The 22,377-nt window shown below is 40.7% G+C and overlaps 2 protein-coding genes across 4 annotated transcripts in view; both read left to right on the top strand.

Annotated features, from left to right (window-relative positions):
• lsr (lipolysis stimulated lipoprotein receptor) overlaps positions 1–7,103 on the top strand; it is a 36,337-nt gene extending 29,234 nt beyond the window's left edge. For both annotated transcript variants that reach the window (XM_033641604.2, XM_033641603.2), the window contains 2 exons: positions 1,409–1,877; positions 6,322–7,103. In XM_033641604.2, the coding sequence (XP_033497495.1) occupies positions 1,409–1,877; positions 6,322–6,357 (505 nt within the window). In that variant the 3' untranslated portion in view covers positions 6,358–7,103. The remainder of the gene's footprint in view (positions 1–1,408; positions 1,878–6,321) is intronic.
• Positions 7,104–15,892: 8,789 nt separating this feature from the next.
• The window catches only part of mag (myelin associated glycoprotein), a 38,293-nt gene continuing 31,808 nt past the window's right edge, over positions 15,893–22,377 (top strand). For both annotated transcript variants that reach the window (XM_078171758.1, XM_078171756.1), the window contains exon 1: positions 15,893–16,000. The gene's annotated coding sequence lies outside the window, so the exon portion shown is untranslated. The remainder of the gene's footprint in view (positions 16,001–22,377) is intronic.

The following is a 22,377-nucleotide window of genomic DNA, read 5'->3' as shown; positions in this document are numbered from 1 at the left end:
TGGGCCTTAAATTGATGCAGTTATACAAATAGTTATGAAATATTTAAATATTTAGGGGGGCAGGCTGCAAAATTTAGCTTGCAAAAGACACACAAGGAGGCTTTGCATTCATCATCCTAACTGCAGTAGACCAGCCTGTATTTTTACTGTTCTCTGCAGATTCCTCAAATAAAGTTTCCACTGCAGGTTAACTGTGTTTAAAATAGGTATATGCTTACTCTGTACATAAGGGATGGCTGATGGCTCTTGTGTGTAGCATATACAGTACATCATGTTTTTTATTGTGTGCTTGTAATTCATCGTCCTTGTTCAGAGACACACACACACAATGCCAGTCCACTCTTTGGTCAACTGTTTTGTGCACAAGATATATTTCTTTTATTTTTCATGCTTTGCCCCTACGTTCAAATTGGCTGGCCACGTCTGTTATGCAACATTTTATTTCCATTTTTCCAAATAAGTTCCCTTGCTTCAAAATTATCCGACTTTCTTAAGCCCAGTTCAGACCAAAGATTCGTGACAAGATGAAACTGTTTTGGAACGTTGCAGAGCAAAGTTGAAGTGGTGTCAATTGGCAGTCACAATTGGCTGATGGTGTCACCTGCACCTCCGCTGCTCAAATCACCGGCGGCTGACTTTAGAACGTAAAGCATGTTACCTGTCTCTACAGCCAATCAGCCTGTGGTGAAGTCCGCTGGTGAAGTAAAAATGGCCACAGGCACCATGTTTGCTTGCTCCGTCCCCGTTTCTGTCGTCATGGTTGGTTGCTGCTGCTGCTCGCTGCATGTGCTTTTGCCCCACACACGCATTCTCATTGACTGATTAATATGGCTGGTTTTTAATAATATTGTGGTGTATTTATGATGAATACAGTCCATCTGATGCTTGTTTTGTTTGTTTCATCACTACTACAAATGCAACTGTAGCCAGTATCTCACTATCACTATCCGTAGTCATATTTTAAGAAGCTTCAAATTATATTCAGCCACAAAATCAGCCTGAAAAGGTGAAAATCAGAGCTGAGCTACAGAGAGTTGTTGCATTAAGATGATACACCGTCTCATCTAGTTGCATTGGTGTGAACCGGCAAGTTTTTATAATGTTACAGTTGCATGTTTCAGCTTGTCTCGTCGTGAATCTTTGGTATGAACTGGACTCTATAAGCTTCAACTTTACCGTGGCTTTTCAAAATTTAGTAGTATTTATTGCACACACAGGACAATACAGCTCAAACCTCAGATATTCCATAGTTAGGTGACTTCTAGCATCTGGGTTTAACTTAAACTTCAGCTTTAGTTTAAACTGAAACAAAGAGTTTTAAACTTGAATTAAAACTTGTCTTAAAATATGTTCAGCATCCTCTAAATTTTCCTGTTTCCTCTCAATGTGCTGCTTTCTGTCTCTTCAGCTCTGATGATGGGTGGAGCAGTAGCGCCCGCAGCGGTAACAACCGCGACTTTGACGACCGCAGGCGCCGTGACTACTCCCCTGATGATCGTCCGAGAGGAGATGGAGGGCGCTATGGTGGCCTTCAGGGGAGACGCAGCCGCAGCCGTGATGATCTGATGGACCTGGAGAGGGATCGCCGGGCTGGTGGCAATGCCAGGGGCAGGCGAGATGATTATGATGACAGCTTCCTGCGAGAAGCCATGGAGAGGAAGAAGATGGGCGAGCAGCAGAGGGCGCGCAGCCGGGAGCGGCTGGACAGCGAGAGCGACCGCTCAGATCGGGGGAGGGCGCCACGTGGGCCCCCACCACTTCCCCAGATCCCACCATCTGGACACCCTGGTCGCCGTGACAACTACCCACCTCCTCTGCCTCCACCGTACAGTGAAGATGAAAGTGTGTCATCTTCAAAGAAAGGCAACCTTCGCAAAGTGAGTCACGGCAAAACTCCGAAACAGCTCAGTGATTGTTTGTGAATGTACAGAGTGACTTCAAAGCACTGGGAGTTCCAGGGAGTGCCCAGAAATATTGGAAACAGCAAAAAATTAGTTGCCATAAACGGTAAATGACACTTGGGTTTTGTGAATGATGAATGATAGACTAATTAATCAAATCACTTGATAATTTGTTCCTTTATTTTTCATGTTGCATCCATTGTTCTCCTCTCTGTTTTTCACTTAACATGAATTTCAACACTTGAATTATTAACTTGTAAGCATTTTATCATTTGCATTTCTCCATTGTTTTGATATGTCCACCCTTCAGGCCACATTCTTTAAATGATATATGGCAGTTTTTCTTTTAATTTAACCCATGATTAATCAGGTAAGTCCCGTTGAGATCAATGATGTCTTTTTTTAAGGGAGATCTGGCCAAGACAGCAGCATCAGAAAAAGTTAGACAAACAACAATAACCATAATAAAAAAAAAACATAGATGATATGCAGTGACACTTAGAAATATTAAAATACCTGTGCTCAATGACAAGTACTAACTGGTTCATTCACTGTTGTAAGAGCTTTAAAATCAGTTACCAATTCTCTCAGGGTGCTGTCAGACCTAAGGTTCGCTTGCTTTGGTCTGAATCAGGGACTAATTCTGTCATAAAGTTGCATTATTGCCCAGAGTTGGTTCATGTTCTCACTTCAGCATTTACAAGCGGACCAGATAAAATGCGTTGTGTGAGAAAGCTGCTCTTGATTGGCCAGAATTTCCATGCGGGAAAAATCCAGGAAGTAAACAAGACGTTGAAGAAGAGTACACTTGCAAGATAAATGTGACACTTTCTAATGTCACAATGGAGGGACAACTACGCAGGTTGATTTTAGCGCTGGTCATCGTGGACTATATTGCTGTCATTGTTCATTTTAGTCAAACCATACAGTCTGAAAACGAGGCGCGGCTCCAACTAGAAAACAATGTTTTGATGCATTGGATGTGCTGAATGTGCATATTAAGGCAGTACAGGAGGAGGTGCGCATTAATAATCCTCCAGGACTGTAACATGCTCATGTTTAACCCAAACAATGTGTCATGTGACTGCAGTTGGTTTAGATCGAGGTCCGAACACATTCTCACACCAGAGTTCGGTTGTAACTGGACGGAGACTACCTCTTCAAAAAGTTGTTTTGGTGTGCACCCAAGTGTGATTGCTGTGTTCACACCTGCCCAAACGAACCACACCCAGAGGGCAAACGGCCTTGAATTCAATTGAACCAAACCAAACAGGGCAGATGTGAAAGCACCCTTAGTTTCAATCTTACTGAACCCTGTTCCAAGTGATGGGACAGAGCACATAAAAGCTTCTTTTCAGCTCAGTCTGTACACAAGGAACAGACATCAAGACTCAGGCTGCGTTCCACATCACATACTTTTTTACTTTTAGTAGGTACTGCAGTTGCTCTTAAAAAGTAGCCTGTGTACTGTTGCATGCAGTATGCACACAATCAGGACATATTTCTTTCTCAACACTCTCAAAAACTTTAACCCTCTTTCTCATATATCCATTAGGGGTGGGAATCACCAGAGGACCTACGATATGATATTATCACAGTACTTAAGTCACAATACAATATTACTGTGATTTTAAATATGTTGCAATATGCAGAGCATTGCGCTAAAATAAATTGCAATTTATCACCTTTTTTCAACTGTAAATTATGTCCCCAAAGGAAACTTTGTCAACATCTGTTTTATCTAATAAAATAAAAAATTCAGTCCGTTCATCTCATTTCAGCCATTTATTTGCAGCAGCAAAATGTATCTAGTGGACTGAAAAGGCAACTAATGGAATTAATCTATTAGGCTAAAATTAGGCTATCTGTTAGGCTATCTGAAGTTTACTTTGCATTTGTAATATTATTAATGTATATAATAAAAAATTGGGTACCAGGCACTGTGTGATGATATGATATTGCCACACAAAAATAACGTGATACTATGCTGTATCAATTTTTTCCCATACCCCCCAATATCTATTAGTGCTAAAACATAAAGCCGTTCACCGAGCTCGCCAGAGATGGGAGTCAGCCGAAAGAGCTCTGCTGTTTTTACTTTGCGATGTATGTTTTAAATTTTATGTATAACTGCATACATTGTAGGTTCTGTCAATCATCATTGCTGCTTCTGACAGTTGGCAGTCAGCGTTTTGGGGCTCAGCCGATGTGACGCATCTATCGCTGTTCAAAGGATTGTGGGTCAGAATAGCCAGAAAAGTATGCATTTGACATACTATGTATTAGGACATATTACTTTTTTTCTGGCATGCTAAATAGTATGGTAATATGGGTATTGGAACGCACAGTAAGTCTCAGAATCTCAGACTGTGGTTATAGTCAGATCTCTGCTCATGATGATGAATAATGAATGTAAGAGAAGGAGAAAATGATTAATCAGTCATATCATGACTGTTTTAATCAAATGCTCTTTTTTTTCATTTCACATCCATTTTTACTGATTCATTTTCCAACTCATGCATTGGTATGACTTCCATTGTCATCAATTAATTTTTGTTATTTTCACGCATCATTATTTTTAGCACTTGTTGATGACTCCAATTGTTTACTCGAAAGCCCTCTAGTGGACAGAACTTGTAACAACCACATGCTGATGGTGTCAATGGCAGTGCATAAGCTTGTGCTTACAGTGTATAGGTACATAGTAGAATAGTAGACTAAATATGAGCATTAAAAATGAGTGTTAAATTCAAATATAAGGAATTACATTTGAATGGAACTGTGGAGAAAATTTGACAGCTGTAGAGGAAAGCAAAACCTGCTTCAGTGTTCGTAGATGCACCTGACTACTGTTTTAAGACGTGTGACCCTGTCCCTTAAAGTCCTCAAGTCTCTGAAACAGATATTTGATTTTCTGTCATTATTACAATCAAAGTTATGACTTCTGTGATGGGACACACCATGAGGAAGCCACATTACTTCTTCAGCAGTTAGATTAAAGGATAAGTCTGGAAATATTCTTTATTTTACTTACAGTCAACAAAGTCTACTAATCTACGAACTAATTACCCATGTAGCCAACGCCTTGAAAAATTTATATCTGTGCCAACACATCAATGAGCCGACATGTTCCTTCGATTATGATCATAGCCACACTGTAGTTTATTTTGAGTCAGTCCGACATACACCATCCTGCTGCTGTGAATACTCAACAGCACAAAAAGGTGTGTAATCCATGGCTGAAAACAGTCCTCAACAAATGCACTTTTGACTCCTGTTTGAGTAACGTTTGTCAGAAACTACGGCTGTATTAAGGCCCTGACACACCAAGCTGATGGTCGGCCATCGACCAAAGTTGGGCCATTGGTGAGCGCCTGTCGCCCTAGTTTTTGCGATGTGTCCCGCACTGTCGGCACTTCGGGGGCGGCGGCAGCGGCAGCTTTTCGGCCGATTGAGCGTGTTGAATCGGCGGCGGAGCTTGTCGGTGAGAGAGATCACTCTAATTGGCTGCTCAGGTTTTACTTCCTCGCCTCTGTAGTGAGTGAATCTGCCTGTAGTGAAACCAGGGCTAACCAGTGCTTCCTCCTCAGGCCCCACTGCACTCAGCTGCCCGACAGATCTGGTGCTTCTTCCCACTTTAACCTGAATAACAAACCGGGGCTAGCTGGGAGCGGCTAGCGGAGCGTTAGCCGCAGCATGACCGGAGGGAAGCACAGCCAGTTAGCCTCTGTTAGTCTCTGAGCTAGCCCTGGCTCTCCATTTGGATCCAACCGGAGCACCGAGCCCTGGATTGTTATTCAGGTTAAAGTGGGGAGAAGCAGCGGGTTTGTCGGGCAGCTGAGTGAAGTGGAGCCTGCGGAGGAAACACCGGGACCATCTGGATGTAATAGTCCGTGGAGGTGCTGCGGTGCTAGGCTGCACAGATAGGAAACCCCTCGGCTGACAGGATGTACCACTCTCTCACTCAGCTACCTCTCATGCAGGCGCAGTACGTACATGCTACTTGGCCGTCGGATGTAGTCCGTGTAGTGTGTTCAAATGCAACTGACACAGGGCGACGTGAGGCGACGTAGACGACGCAACAGTTTCGTTGCCGCTAGTTCTTTGATGTTGGTTTGGTGTGTCCGCACCTTTAGGAAACGGGAGTTGTTGAAATGATAATTGAAATAATAATGCATTTTTCTTGAGCATGAGCTTGGAGCTGAGGGACAAACAGAGTAGGGAAGTCAGAAAAAAGATTGAGAGATGGACTAAAGCTTTGTTGATTTTGGTCTTTTCGCTGGATTTGTTGACAGTCAGAAAAATATTGAATATCCCCAGCCTTATTCTTCATGACTGGTTGGGTCACCTATCCCTGTTAAATTAGGATTTATGCTTGTTTCTGTAGTTCATTTATGCTGAAACCTTTCTTGTGTTACAGAACGGAGCTGTGAGTCGGGAGAGCCTAGTGGTGTAAAACCAGCCATGACGTGAGCACCATGTCCAACAGTGCAGCTCTGGACCAGATGATTTCTAAGACTGTAAATATTAGTCACACCGATAACTGGCAGTGCTGATTTTTATACTTCTTAATTTACAGTAAACTGACCATGAATTGATACTGAATCTTTTTGTATACTTTTCTAAACAGGGATGTCATGCACCTTTCCATGTATAAAACATTGTGGCTGCCACAAGTGCCTTAGCATGTACAGAATCATACTTATAGATGTGAAAGTCAAGGTGATAAATAATTCTCTGTGAAGGTGTTTAAATCTTGATGAGTAAACATGGTCCAATTGGTTTTAATATTTTGTTTGTTTGGTTTTTTTTTTTTTACTTTTATGTAGTTTCAGTTAGCTGATACAGCTACTGATGTAGATTTGTAGGGGTCTATAGATTTTTCTGGCTTTTTACTTGTTAACTTGTTTTTATATGAAAAACTATGTACATTTAAAGGAAATGTATTTTATCTGCTGTATGCTTTTTGCTTTTAGTTTTGTTTAATTGTGCTCAATGTATTTAGAAACCTGGTGAACAAAACAGTCTTGGTCAGAATCTGTGTTTAAGTAATTACATTTTTTTTTTTTCTCCCACACAAAATTTCAGCTTTAACCTGCAGTATATTGTACAGCCGACCAGTAATACACTCTGAATATGCAAAATGTTTATTGTGATGTGATGAAACCTAATTTTACAATAAAGGTCTCTATTGCCAGGCCATTTATTTGACTTAATAATACTTCTACTACCACTACTACTACTACTAATAATAATAATGCATTTTATTTATGGGCACCATTCAAAGCACTCAAGGACACCTTACGAGACTCAGTTAAAAAACAAGCAGCAACTTATCCGTAGATCATAAAATCAAACTAATACAATAAAACTTAATAAAATGACTTGACAAAAATCATATTAAAAATATTAGGATAAAATCATCATAATAAAATCATCATCAGTGCAAGTCTCTGTATGTGTGTCACCATTAAATCTGAACAAATATGCCAGCTTGAAAAGGTGTGTTTTCAGACGGGATTTGAAAGTGGAAAGGGACTCAGTACTGCAGACTTGCAGAGTTTTGCCACTAGATGACACCATCGTGTTACTCCATAATTTATTGCCACAGTAGATGTGTTGCTCTGGATCTTAGGACGTATTAACCATAGCAGCTTGTTTATTTCTGTTGGATTTTGAACAGCACACTGTTAAAGACTAAAAACAACTTTATTTACTGAGAAATTAGTAACAGGAATTCTCATTGCTTATTATTGGAAGTTCAGTACCAGCTAAAGCATTTCTGTTCCTCTGTTTTTGTCTGCAGCTAGACCCTTGAAAAACCTAACACAACACGTTGTTTCTTCATTAAAAGTTGCAGCAGCCCTGCAGTTTGGTGTCAGTGTCAGCACTCGAGGGATGTGCACAAAAACAGGAACGATGATGCAGTGTAACACAATCCATCTTAAGAAATCTGTGATAAAGTGATGTTGACTCAAGACCATGCATCTGTGCAGGACTATTATATTCAAACAACACCACAAATTACAGCCTCAAAAATTCATCTATAGTTCAAGGGATGCTTTGCTGATTTTCAACCAGCTTTGTATCAGAACAGTGTGAGTAGTATGTGTAAATGAACTGTGGTAAATGTCCCTCCATCTTCCCAACACCCAGATCTCCCTGCTTATCCGTCAGCTCAAGTTTGCAGCAGATTTTCACTGTCTGTCACTCAAACTACAGATTGTACTTCCATATCCATTCGTATGCTTCCCACCACCATGGGAGACGTTTTCTTGAATACCTTTTCCAAGAAAGCCCTTTTTTTCTAACTGTAACAAAGATATCCCTTTCTGGTAGAAAGCACTTGGGGAAAATTTCTATTGAAATGGATGAAGAGAGAGTCCCACCCCTCACTCTTTTTCAACATCTGATCAAGTAAAACCATGATTCTGTTACTGTTTTGCCTGTTTCTCCCCTAAAAATGTCTTCAGAAATATATTTTAGTGCACTGGTTCCCAACTGGTCCAGTCACAGGGTCCAGATTTCTCCGTAGTCATTAGTTCAAGGACCACACAGTTAAATATATTCAGCATCATACTTGTGTTTGGCCATGTCGTCAAGCTAGTTTGCTGTCTCTGTCAAGTAGCTGCTCTCCTGCAGGAAGTGGTACCTCTAAATAAAAGCTCTGTGCTGGAAATATGCAGTACTTCAAAACAAACTGTGTTTTTTTTGTTGTTTTTTTTTTACAAATGGGACACATTCACGAGTCACTTGCGGCCTATTCAGAATGGACCCACAACCCACTTTTGGACCGTGTCCCACCAGTTGGGAACCATCATTTTAGTGCAGTGTTTGACTGTAATACAAGAATTTGTGAACAGGTAGAGGGCGCCGTGCAGTTTCTTGTATTGTAGAAACGGAGGCTGAAAAACAGATCAAACAGTTAAACCAGGCAGTGCTGATAAAATATGAAACAAGATTCTGTTACTGTTACAACACCCACCAGCAGAGTGTGTATTGGTCCAGTGCGGTGCAGTGTATTCTAGTACTGTAGCTGCTGGTTTTCTCCCTCTTGAGCTAAAGCAAATGCTGCAGAACTTTTCCTCTATTTTCTCCGGTCATGTAGCACCAATTTCGAAAGTATTTGTGTCTTTACTGCTTTGACAGCCCAGTTACATGAAAAGACCATCTGTCCAGCTCTCTGACACAACTAATTATGAAGTTTAAACTTTTAACAGAGCTGGAATTCACTGCAAAGGTTTCATATGACTTTATATTTTACAAATGTTTTCAGTCCTCCCTGTGCAGTATGCTTATTGTTTGTCCACTCAAATTATAGTCACTTAGATCTATGTGATTTTACACAAGATATTACAGTCATTCTTGTGTATAAAGAAAAAGAAGCATCTGCTGTCCTGTGTCACTATGTATCACCTGTATGTGTATCACCTACAAAAGATTTCCCTGTGTGTTACTTGAGAGGTAAGAATACACTGGCAAACCATTTATGGTAACTCGTTCAAATAACAGTCAGAATCAATATTTAAATTGTAGTATTTTATTTTCAGAGCTCCCATGATCCTCTGCTTTAGGTGTCCGGATTTCTGGCAGTTTGTGTCTTTCTCCAGAGAGGCTGTCTCCTCCTCACTCCACACTCCTCTCTGCTGCCAATCATCACCCCGAGGTTCCTGATGCTTAAGTATGGTTAGTGACAGAGGTTTGTGCTGATTGCTCCACATTACCACACAATGTGTGTAGTGTTAACATGCACTTGGCCCATGTGAAGTTACTGGTATGTTCTCAAAATGGCAAAGTCTTTTACACTGAAGGATGCTTTCTTGGTTGTTTCATATTTAAGTGTTTGAGATGATCATGATTGCCCACATGAGACAGACCGGTGTGCCACTTCTGCTTTTTACTGTCTAATTTCTGCATTTTTCTCTCCAAAGGAAGTTTTCTGCCAATATCTAACTTTCTGTGATTGCATTAAGACTGACTTTATGTCATAACTACTCAAGCCTACAAAAAAACAAGTGCCAGCTTTATAAATCATTTTACACAATTAAAGCTTAAAGCTATTATAACATTTTCTTTTAAGTACACGTCTGTTAAGTCACTGCGTATCACCCTCTGAGGTAACACAGTGGTGACTGTGCCTATAGCCCACTGATGAAAGTACTTGCATTGACAGTGTTACAAACTGGGTATGGCATTAATAATCTACCTCACACACACTGAAACACAGGCTTTAATTCAGCCTCACCACAGTCATCCTAACCAGAAACTATGATTTGTGCTCTGTATGTAAAAGGCTGATCTGAGACCTGCTGGATCCACCCACTCAGTTTCTCAGACTTTTTTAAGGACCTTCATATAAACACACCACAGCCCCTTCATTTGTGACATTTCGATAGTTATATTAAATACATTTGTTGTGTTGGCTGGAGGCAGCAGAGAGGACACACAGTACCAGTTGTGTCGGTGAAAAAGTAATTGTGTTTCATTGTATTTTTCTGGGTACACTGTGTCACCCTCTGAGAGACTCCTAATGGTCCTCAGGCCCCACTTTAGGAGCCGCAGATTGGTTCCCTCAAGCTCACACCTATTGAACGACTGACAAGCAAGGCGACTGATATCATGAACCTTATTACAGTTTATAGTGACACTTAAAACTTCATTTCACCTCTGAGATCCATCAACTTCCAGAAAAGAAAAACACATTTACCTGAGTGAGTGCTCCTGCACAGTAATCGGAGAAGGAGCACCAGTTTCAATTTCATTGTGAGGAGGCACTACAGAGATTTAGTGTTTCACTTCCATAAAGTTGGAGGACTCACAAGAGTCAGATTAGAATAACAATCTTCAGAATCAATGTAGGAGAGGCAGTTTTTAGTCAGTAGAACGGGTCAAGCTCCAAACATGCTTGATCCTACATTTCCCAGAGTGCCACCACAGATTTGTTATCTCCAAGCCCAAAGGGACATCACTATGGCAACATGAAATTTAATGGAGTTCCCCTTTAAAATGACAAAATGTGTCTCTTGCACCTTCATTTGCAATATTTCTCAGTTAAAGTGACATATTCAACAAATGGAAGTGTGAAGTTAATTATAGCTAAGGTTCACACTGTCATGAGGACAGCAGGAGGTGTGTTATGGCCTATTGTTTAACAGAACTGTATGAAAAATGTAATTCAACCTGCCACCAATAACCTGCAGCCAGTTACCATTACCCATCCATGATGTAAAGATGATTTTAAACAAACAAACTCAAAGGGAGTGTAGATTTACAGCCTGTTGGTTCAGTTCATTAGAGGCAACAATAATTGGAGTGGAAAATGCCCACTCCAGGATTGAAAGTGTCATTTTCCCAAGCAATTAGGTCTAGTGTGTAGGATCTAGGGGGGTGAATTGGCAGGGTCCATATCATTGGTTCGACAGCCCATTGGTTCGACATCCCATTAGTCCGACTGTCCGCGGTGCTGAACGGCTCGTGGCGGGTGTATGGTGCGCCGCGACCGGCTTGAGGCGGAGCAGGCTCACGGCTTATGTGTTTGTCACTTTCTTTTTCATTTTAACCCACACCATGATCTTTTCCTGACCCTAACCAAGTGGTTTTTGTGCCTAAACCTAACCAGACCTTAACCACAGGGCATCTTGATGATTTCGGAACGGACTTAGGAACAACGATTTTAATATGGTCGAAACAATGGGCTGTCGAACCGATGGGCAGTTCCCGTATTGGCAGAGATTGAATATAATATAAAAAGTATGTTTTCTTTAGTTTATAAAATAAGAATTGTTGCATTTTCATTACCTTAAAATGTGAAATTGCTTTGTTCAGTGTTTTTACCGGCTTAAATCACCACATCTGTTTGTTTTGGAGAGGAAGAGACCTCTGCAGACAATTCGGCTCCCAGTAAAAACCTCATGAACAATGAACACTGAAGGAATTAAAACCAATGAAAGTTCCAGCTGGTTGCAGTCTGCTATCATCACTGCTAGATGTCACTACATCCCCCTAAATCTCACACACTGTTCCTTTAAATTCACTTACTTCTTCATTTCAAATCCTGTACAGCATACAGGCAAACAAAAATATGTTCCTGCAGTGCTACAGTTTACACAATTTAGAGAAGACCGTAAAGTGTAATAGTGTTATAGCAGTAAACCATATGGTAAGATTTGTCTTTATAAATAAAGTACAATACACAATGACAAAGTGCAGTCTCACGAGCTTGGTCTCACTCCAAAGTCATCGGAATCCAGTGCTTGGGCAGTGACTTGTGGCATCAGAAACCAATGAAAAAAGGCGTCCTTTAACATCAGCATGATACACGGCCAGCTGCCATTATAGTTTAACTGTGCCCGGCAGCATCAGTGGCAGACGTGGCGGGACAAGTATGAAAGTTATGGCAGGGATAGTCTGACTGGGACAGGTGGTGGATGGGTCCAACGAACACGGACTTTCACCTGGGAGGCAGGTGTTCACTTCACATAAGATGTTAAAGGTAAACCCTGTTCTTTTTTTACTAAACCTAACCATGTGCGTTAGTTGTTGGAGGAAAAAAAAGTCAGTTTTTTGCATTGTTGTAGTGACGTAGTGTGTTTATTTTGAAAGAGACAGTAGTCTATATAATTGTTAAATTTCCTGTGAAAACGGAAGTGTATTTTGAAAGAAGACAATTCATGTAACAGGCAGAACTTGACATGGTGTCCCAGTACATCAACAACCAATGCACCCAGGGTACCTTGCACGTTGTATGTAGGAAAGTTCATGACCAAACGTCAATATGTGACGGGGTCGGAGTGACAATGTGTTGTTACTTTCAGCCAACATATACGCAGTTATCGATATATCTGTGATAATCCAATATCACCTGATATATGAGAACTTATCGGTCTAGCTGTGATTCCTACAACTGTAATAAGGTAGAAAGTATCTGGTACAGCTGAGTGACAGTGACTTTATTTTACCTGTATTTCTAACATAATGTTTTAAAGATGTTTTAGCATACTAACTAATATATCTATCATTCATAACTGTTGCACCACATGACTTTATGCATGTCTTTAAATCATATTGATAACTTTATGTTAGCCAGTAAAAAGTCAAGATTTTGTAGCTGTTTCTCATATTTTGTGTCCTGCCAGAGATTTTCCAAAAGAAGAGGAGATGAGTTTGTGATAGTACATGAATCAAAGCTGAACGCTGTCAGCAGGATATTCATATCGCATCCGACACATCTGAAGTGGCAGTAATAAATGGTGCTAATGTGAGAGTGAAAACAGCTCAGGGTGTTAATGGCCGTTTGCACCAGTGGACCACCAAGTGGGTATTTGTCAAGAATATCAATGTCAGATAATTCAACAACAGTGTTTTTATAATTTAGGCTTTTAACAGTATGTCTGCGTGACAGCTGCTGTATGGTTGAGTTTAAGGTGATCATGGTTGCATTTAATAAAACAGTTGCATGTCTGTGACAGGAGGCAAATGTCTTACAGTACAACCTCTGCCTCGCCAATGGTAAATCAATGTTAAAATATGCAGTGAAAGTGCCCACTTGGATGCCTCTGTAGATAAAACATGATAGTGTGCCCCAGGTGAAGGCTTAAAGTGCAACAAAACATGATGACCTGCCCTCTGGGTCCCCCACAGTGGCTTGTGCCCTTTTTGTTTAATTGCCAGTGAAAAATAATGATAAAAAAAAAGCGTGTTGATAAAAGTTTTTTATGATGTAGAGCAGACAGGCTAATCAAACAGTTAAGGATAGACTATATCATCTCTTCCTCTCAATCACTCTTCCTTATCATAACGTCAAAGATTATCATTACTTATCTAACGTTAGCCAGCCAACTACATCTTCACCTTAAGTATGTGCATCCTACTCCAACGTGCTTGTGAAGGTTAGGAGTTTCTAAAAGTGGAGGTTTGAGTGTTATTTGGGAGGAACTACAAGCACTTGCAGGAAACTGCCTCTTGTTCTGGGTTTTGCTCCGTCATCATCACATCATGGTCAAAAGACAGGTGGTGCTTCTTTTTCTTCCAGTCGGCTGGCAGCGCGGCATCTGCAGTAGAAGTGCGCCTCAAGCACTTTCTCCCCTACACTCAATCACCACATTTAGAGCAGACAGTTGTAACGAAGGAATTAATGGCAAATGTAGCCAACTATAAAGTTGATTACTGGCCCAGAACTATATCGGAGAAAAAAGCAGAAGTTCAGATTTAAAAAAGAAACATCCCTGCTATTTAACTGTTAAAAAAAAAAAAAAAAAAAACGTCTCATATTGATTGTTAATTTGTTCTGTAGACACGACATCCATTGCAAACTGTCCGTCCTGGAAGAGGGATCCCTCTTCAGGTGCGCTTCCTGAGATTTTCTTTCCCTGTTAAAGATTTTTTGGGGGGAGTTTTTCCTCCCAAAGGCAATAATAATAACATTCCCTAAAACTTCAACTCGTAGCCCAGGCTACCATGATTTGCTTAAATCGCTTAAATTAACAGGCCCATTTTGGGGACAGGCCTTTCATTCCTTTAACATAAAGCTCAGCAGAGATCAGGAAATACAATCAAATTGTTTAAACCAGTATGAATATTGCTTGTATAAAAATAGGCTTCAGATAACACCAGTTATGAATCATTCATTTGATCTAACTCCAACAGACAGAGTGCATCAGAGAGAGAGAGAGTTACGACAAGTGTTTCACAGCACCTGAGGGTCACGGCACCCGGCACACCAACACAACACCACTTTATCCTGTTAAAATAAAACTCTCTTGGATAAAATTGAATGAAAAAACACTTTGATTCTTGTGATTGGTGGACTTTTATGAACCAAATGAATATGAATAACTAACTGGGTAATCAAGGAATGGACAGGTTTTCTGACAGCTTTAGAGGTAGGGGTCACCTCTTTTTCTTTAGTCTCTTGTTCACCATGCCAGTAAATGTGATTGAATTTCAGTCTTCTTTGGTACTCATGGTTATATTTGTGTAATTTGTAACATTAACTCAAGTCCATAACCAACAGCCTGTTTTATACATCCAAGAACGTCCATGAAAATGACCTGCTTGGCAACCAGACCAGGCATTTAATTGAAACAGGCCTATATTTGTTTAAATGTGTGGCAACATTGGGCTAGTAAAAGGGACTGGTCATTTAATTGGGACTAGGCTTTTAATTGAAGATTTTATTGTGATTACATTTGGACATGGTGCAGTGGTTAGCCTCACAGCAAGAGGGTCTCCTGGTTCAAACCCAGGGTGGGGGAAGTGTGGGTTGTCTCAGGGTACTCCGGCTTCCTCCCACAGTCCAAAGACATGCAGGTTAACTGGTGAATCTAAATTGCCTGTAGGTGTGGATGTGTGTGTGAATGGTCGTCTGTCTCTATGTGTCAGCCTTGTGAGTCTGGTGACCTGTTGTCAGCTGAGATAGGCTCCAGCACCCCCGCAACCCCCATAAGCGATTACGGAAATTTAATACATTTGGAGTTTGGAGTGAAGTTCAGTGCTGTTTGTGTTACATATTATGAATGGTCATGGAAATTTGATTATTGGTCCTTTAAAAGTCAGGAAAAGTTTTGAAATTTTGTCCATGAAAATGTTTGGGAACCCTGTTTGTACTTTTACTCACAGCAGGCTACTTGATGTAATCAGGTGTTGACGTTGTCATGCACACACACAGTTTTCTTGTGCAATGAGGGATCATTACCGACACTTGGGGTGTGCTTGCTTTCTGTTTTACCTCCAGATAGAGTGGTGTAAATAATCTGGCAAACTGTTAGTTCATCTGACCAATCATGTGCGATGTTGCTGTGTTCCCAGATCTCAGCAATCACTCTGATGAGTACAGTCTAACCATGATGATAGAAATCATGGCCGAACTATAAAAATAAAACACAGTTATCCTTGAATTAAATAAAAAAAATATTGTGTGAATCTAAAACCTGGAAGCTGCTCCCACCCCTCCAGTCACAGGTTCTGTATGCCAGAGACCCAATCTGCTGACGGAGAGAGAGGGAGAGAAGAGGGAGGAGGGACAGCAGCGGAGAAAACAAATGCTGAAGGAGAGAAGACGACTCTCTGAGCTCCTCACTGGCTTCAGATCAGCTGATAAGGTAAGAGCTCTACTGCTCTCTAATCTGCAATTATTATTCATTACTTTAAGATTTCCTTATGAGCAAATCCTGCTGCTGGGTTTTGCTCCACTCTGAGTCATAACTCTGTTTTTCTTTTCTCTTCTGAAAATCTCTCACTTTAAAATCCTGTCTGTGCAACAGAACGGCAGTGAGTGGACTAATGTGATGATTTAGTGGCAGCACTAAAGGGACAGATATCTCAGCAGTGTGGCATACATGTGGAGTTAATCATGTAGCTCCACCACATAATTTTATTATTACAGTGTGTCTGTATTTGATGCTGTGACACATTTTAATGGATTACAACCAGGGATGATACACAGAAAATAAGTAATGGGTTATCTGTTCTGTTTGATGATGCATAATGTGTTCATCTGAGTATTTAGTGGAAGCTGGAGACTAGAAAAACACTCTATTTTTCCAGAATATTTTTGACTAAAGAACAAACCAAATGGGTTTCATGTTGTTTTTTGCCATGTCAAATTATCACCTAATTATTATGTTCAACATTTTTTGTCATCACAGCCACGATAACAGTTTGTCATTTTGTGCAAATACATAACTCTCACTGCTTTAGATGCCTGTACTCCCCTCAATTTAGTTTCAGTCGTTGGAAAACACTGCCGGAATAACACAAACAACTTTTAAAGACTAATACTGATACGTTTTGAAATCAGCGTTGCATTTTTACTAAATGGCTGTTGACAATCTCTGTAATGGTAAAAGCCTGCGAAAGTAAAAAATGACCTTCACATCAAGCACACTGCAAATACAAGCCGCACAGTGACAGTTGGAGCGAAATAAGGGAACTTAGGCCAAGTAGGACACATTTGAGATTAGTTGCACCTTTGGGAATAAAATCCCATGTAACGCAGGGACAGCAGTATGGCAGGGCTGTGGGTATGAAATCCTGAATTGGGTCAATAATCCCTCATTGAGACATATAGTACATTTAAAATGCTATTCCACTACTTTGGGCATGAGGACACTAAGAAACAAATTTAGTGCCATAGTTGAAATTCATTAAAGATATACTATGCAGGATTGTCCTGTAGTGTTTGTATGCTCGCCAATGAAAGTGAAAGTAAAGCCCAAATTCACTCTCATGTGGCGTTTAAACTCATTATATATGCATTCTTTTCAGTGCTGTGTCTCTTGGACGACTGCTGCTTACAGTCTGGTACCTGGTCGCTACCTTTTTATAAAGCTCTGACCTCACCTGACCACTGTGGGGGAACACGCCCATTAACGTCTGAACACTGACAATGGGAAGAGAAAAAGAAAATACAGGCAGAGGGCAGAAAAATACACTGACACACACTTCCAGTAGGTTGTAAGGGATGATTGAGAGGGGTTACTTTTTTAGAAAAATCCTGCATGGTATACTTTTTAACATACTGAGTCCTTTTACACCATGCATTAGGTTTGGGTACCTTAGGGTTGGGTTTTAGGTGATTGGATTTCAATCAGATAGTGCTTGACCACATGAAGGCAAAGGTGTACACAAATTCGGTGTACCCCAAAACGCATTCATGATCAGGGCTTGATATCATTTTAAAATTTCTGATACAAGTACCCTAAAAGTGATATTGCTAAAAATGCTACTTAATTTCAGACCCATAATGTGAATAGAATTGTGTGACGTATCGGCATATTTTCAGACGTTTTGAGGGCATCTCGGCACACTGAATGGCCAACACCGTCAAATACATCATGTTCAACTTCACCACACTACACACTGTATGTGTTGTTGCTGAGGGACAGTTGTGAGATTCTGCCCAGTCACACACACATAGTGGTGGAGCTAACTGTTAGCATCAAACAGCTATCAGTATCTTAAGGTTATTGATTAACTGCACAGTGATGCAGTGGTTAGCATTGCCACCTCACAGCAAGAGGGTTGCTTGTTTGCATGTTCTCCCTGTGTCAGCGTGGGTTTTCTCCAGGTACTCCGGCTTCCTCCCACAGTCCAAAGACATGCTGGTTAATTGGTGACTCTAAATTGCCCATAGGTGTGAATGTGAGTGTAAATGGTTGTCTGTCTCTGTGTGCCAGCCCTGCAATAGTGTGGCGACCTGTCCAGGGTGTACCCCTTCTCTCGCTCAGTGTCAGGTGGGATAGGCTTCAGCCCCCCCCTCGACCTTCAACAGGATAAGCGGTTGCAGAAAATGAATGAATGAATTACAGAGTTCAACTGTTTCCATGGCGGTGTGACCTTGTTGGGACTATTTAACAGCTCAGTGTTAGGTGTTTTTGGTTGCTGCTGTGTTAGCTTGTGCTAGCGTGTGCTAACCAGGCAGACATTGACCTGAAGTGGCTCTGGAGACTGCAGTAACAGAAAGTTTCCTGATCTGACAGGAGGTCAGGACAGACCAGGATCAGACCCCTAGTGCAAAAAGGATTGAATACATTCATCATTTAATTAAAGAAATGTTGATACTACAGGGTGATTTTGGTCGATACCTTAAAGGTATCAGGTACAGGTACTTGGCCCTTTTGAGGACAGACTGTGATCTGATTGGCCAAACCACCTCCAGAGGTGGTCGGGGACTTATTGTGACCATTGAAACCAAGTCTAAATGCAATAAGGTTTTCAGTCCACATATAACTGTGTGGGCAAAAATATCAAACTGCTCTTGACTCCTCCAAACCAGCGAGGTAGCAGCCATTAGCCAGTTAAGAAAGCAGAAAGAAAGCTCTTTAATATTCACGATATATGTGAATAAGATGAGAAAAAAGATGAGACAAAGTGTGTGCATTCACTTTGGTCTGACGAAAGTAAATAAGCTAAACTTGGCAATTCATATTGCAACCAAGCATTTTATGAAGCAATGGCTAAGGAAGTGGTGAGGAAGGGTTCAATGACTCAGTTGTTTGAGCTGGACAGAGCGATTTGATCTTAGTCAAATCTCAATGTGCACACTGGCGTAAACGCAATCAGGTTTAATCATATTTAGATACAATCTGGATACAAGAAGAATTCTAATGTAAAGGTGTAAAGGGGGTCGGTATCTGACAAAGTAATATTTTCATTCTGAAAGAAAAGTGATAATACATTTTATTTTGTCTCACCTTTGTGTTGACGTTAGAATTAAACTTAGGGCCTTGACAAATGAAAACATGTTTTACTTTTTTTGTCAGAATTAGAAAAACCTCAGTATTTAAATACCTGAGCAGCAGACACGTTGTCTCTGTAACCAAAGTAGATTTTAAGCCTGCTGTTGATAAATGTTGTCCATATTTTTGCATGCCCAATGAAAGGCCAAACTGTAAAATGATTTAGGTTAACACCTTCTACGTGGAGCAATGAAAACACAAAATGCAATCATTTAAAGCAGTTTTGCAAATGGCAGCCATCCACTGCTTCTGCCCAGTGAAGTGGACAGAGGGACAATGGATCCATTCTCAGTGTGTTGTTCTGTCACTGTCCAGCACAATCCCAACAAACGCCCTTCACCCACACACACACGCCATCTCTCCCCCCACACCACCTTCCATGTCTACATCATGCTACTGTAAAAGCATGTATGTGTGTATGTTTACACTGGGTGGATTCTGGCATGTGTTTTACTTAACGCACAGCAACAAGAACTGTTGCCAGCTGTATAGTAACACTGTCTACCCAGTGTCCCCAAAAAGCAGTGGTGGGATCAAACTAAGTACATTTACTCGAGTACACTTAAGTACAATCTTGATTTTGACTTTATTTCCATTCCATTTATACTCCACTACATCCTGGAGGCAAATTTCATACTCTTTACTCCACTACATTTATTTAATAACATTAGATACCTGTTACTTTGCAGATTCTGTTCAAACACAGTACAACCCAACTAATGAATGATGTGTTGTTATAGATTTAGACAGACAGAACACGTTCTCGCCCCAAATATACTGCACTAGAGTTCGTTTGTAACCGGACTGAGACCACCTCTTCAAAAAGGTCTCAGCCTGATTTTTTTGGTGTGCACCTGAGTGCGATTGCTGTGCTCACACCTGCCCAAATGAACCGCACTTAGGGGGCAAACAAACTTGAGTTCGATCGAACCGAACCAAACAGGGCAGGTTGTGAAAGCACCCTTATTTTGATGCTTTTACGTGTGTACTTTTAGCTCAGTAAGATTTACTTGTAACACAGTATTTCTACGCTGTGGTACGCTACATTTACTCAAGTAAAATATCTGAATACCTCTTCCACCCTTGCCACACAGTTTCTAAATTCTCAGTCGTACATATTTTCTGCTTTTGACTCACCTGCTTTTTTTAAGATCAGAGCAGCACTAAACAGTTTAGTAACCTAACAAAAGAGCCACATGTTAAACAGCTTGACAATACATCCATTAGGGTTTTAATCACCCTGTATACTCTCACAGGTCTTTTAAATTATTCTGGCTGATTGCACGTCTGCTCAGGTTTAAGGTGGGCGGAGCTATGCTGATATAACGTGATGTCAAGGGAATGTGTAATAAGAATTACAAAGGTGTAATTTAGGCCCAGCAGGTGCAACAGAGAGTGAGGGATATGTCAATTAAGCCTGATGTGTATGTGCACACAGAGCTCTGAGAGGAGGTGTGATCAGCCAAAACAATTAAAATTGTTAAAACTTTTCATAGTCAGATCATTTTCTCAACTTATTAATGGTCCACTGTGTAAGATTCAGGAAAATATACTAACAGAAATAGTATATAATATTCATAACTATGTTTTCATTATTTGATAGTCAACTGAATGAGTATCAATCTGGTTTTGTTACCTTAGCATGAGCCCTCTATATCTGCACTAGGAGCAAGTCCTCTTCCATGGAGTCCATCATGTTGTTCTATAGAAGCCCAGCATGGACAAATCCAACACATTCTCACTCTGACCTCGTCACATATTGATGTTTGGTTATGGACTCTCCACGTCCAGATTCAATGTGTAGAATACCCTGGGTGCGTTGGTTGTTGACGTTCTGGGATGCCATGTCAAGTTCTTCCTGTTACATGTGTTGTCTTCTTTCAAATTCACTTCCGTTTTCACAGGAAATTTAACGTTTACATTCAGTCTCTTTCAAAATAAATGCATTGCGTCGGTAAAACACTGTGAATTGATATTTTTGCCTTCAACAACTGTCACACGTGGTTAGGTTTAGGCACAAAAGCATGTGGTTAGGTTTAGGGAACCGAGACTATCCTTCACCACTCTCCCGGGTGAAGGTCGGTGTTTGTTGGACCCATCCTACACCCCTCCCACCCTCCCCTCTCTGACTTCCGTTGCCTTAACTTTCATTCTTGTGAAGCCATGTTTCACCCTGACACTGCCGAGCGTCATCAAACTATAACTGCAACCAGCCGTGTATCATGCCAACGTCAAAGGATAGCTTTTTCATCACTGTCTGACACTGCAAGTCATTGCCCAAGTGCAGAATTTCGATGACTTCAGAGTGAGACTGAGTTTACAAATCAAACACTGGCTCTAGACAAGGTCATTTGTCTTTATGCATTGGCCACCACAGTTCTTCTACATGCTTGGCACACAGGAGAAGTTTCAGTTTTGCAGCCTCAGTGCTACATGCCACTACGTCCTACACACTGGACCTTTTAACAACACAGTATTGTGATTATGGTTAAAAACAAATTGGCTGTTAGTGAGAGACAGAAAGATAATTGGCTTTTCTGTCTCGTGGGATAGTTCACCCAAAATCAAAAATACATATTTTCCCTCTTACCTGTAGTGCTTTTTATCAGTCAATTGTTTTGGTGTGAGCTGGCAAGTGTTGAATAGATCCTTCTGTGCAATGATACTGCTGACTGTTCGGTAGAAAGAAAATAGCTCCTACATGAAACTTCTTACAACATGGTTTCTGGATTATCATGAGTAATAACCAGGTCATGAATTCTGAAGAAACATCGCTGAGTTTTTCAGATGTATTTTTTCGAGCTTTGACCACCACAAGCAGAGTGTCATCTAGTTCCATTATACTGGAGAGAAGGCAGACATTTCTACAGTCAATATCTCCAACACTCAGCAACTCACACCAAAACAATCTAGATGGATAAATAGCACTACAGGTAAGAGAAAGCATATGTGTTTTTGATTATGGGGTTAACCCTCCCTTTTAAAGTCAGACACTTTGTATAACCAACCCCCTGATGCTGTTTTGGGAGCCTATAAAAGCCAGGTGCTTGAAATGAGCAAGTTTTTTTAATGAAATGTTGTCCGCCCATGTCTGAAAGCAGAAGTGTTTACAACTGCTCCGAGTGGTCACACTCAAAGGCGGAGTAAATTGTTCCAATTGGGGAACGGCACATGCACTCAGACAGTCTTCTCGTGTCTTCCTTTCCTTGTTTCTACAAAAAGTAAAGAAAATAGTTACA

This window comes from Epinephelus lanceolatus, chromosome 10 (genome assembly GCF_041903045.1).
Source record: "Epinephelus lanceolatus isolate andai-2023 chromosome 10, ASM4190304v1, whole genome shotgun sequence".
Classification (NCBI taxonomy): domain Eukaryota; kingdom Metazoa; phylum Chordata; class Actinopteri; order Perciformes; family Serranidae; genus Epinephelus; species Epinephelus lanceolatus.
The sequence above is the reverse complement of the archived record's forward strand: the minus strand, read 5'-3'. Positions and strand labels throughout refer to the sequence as shown.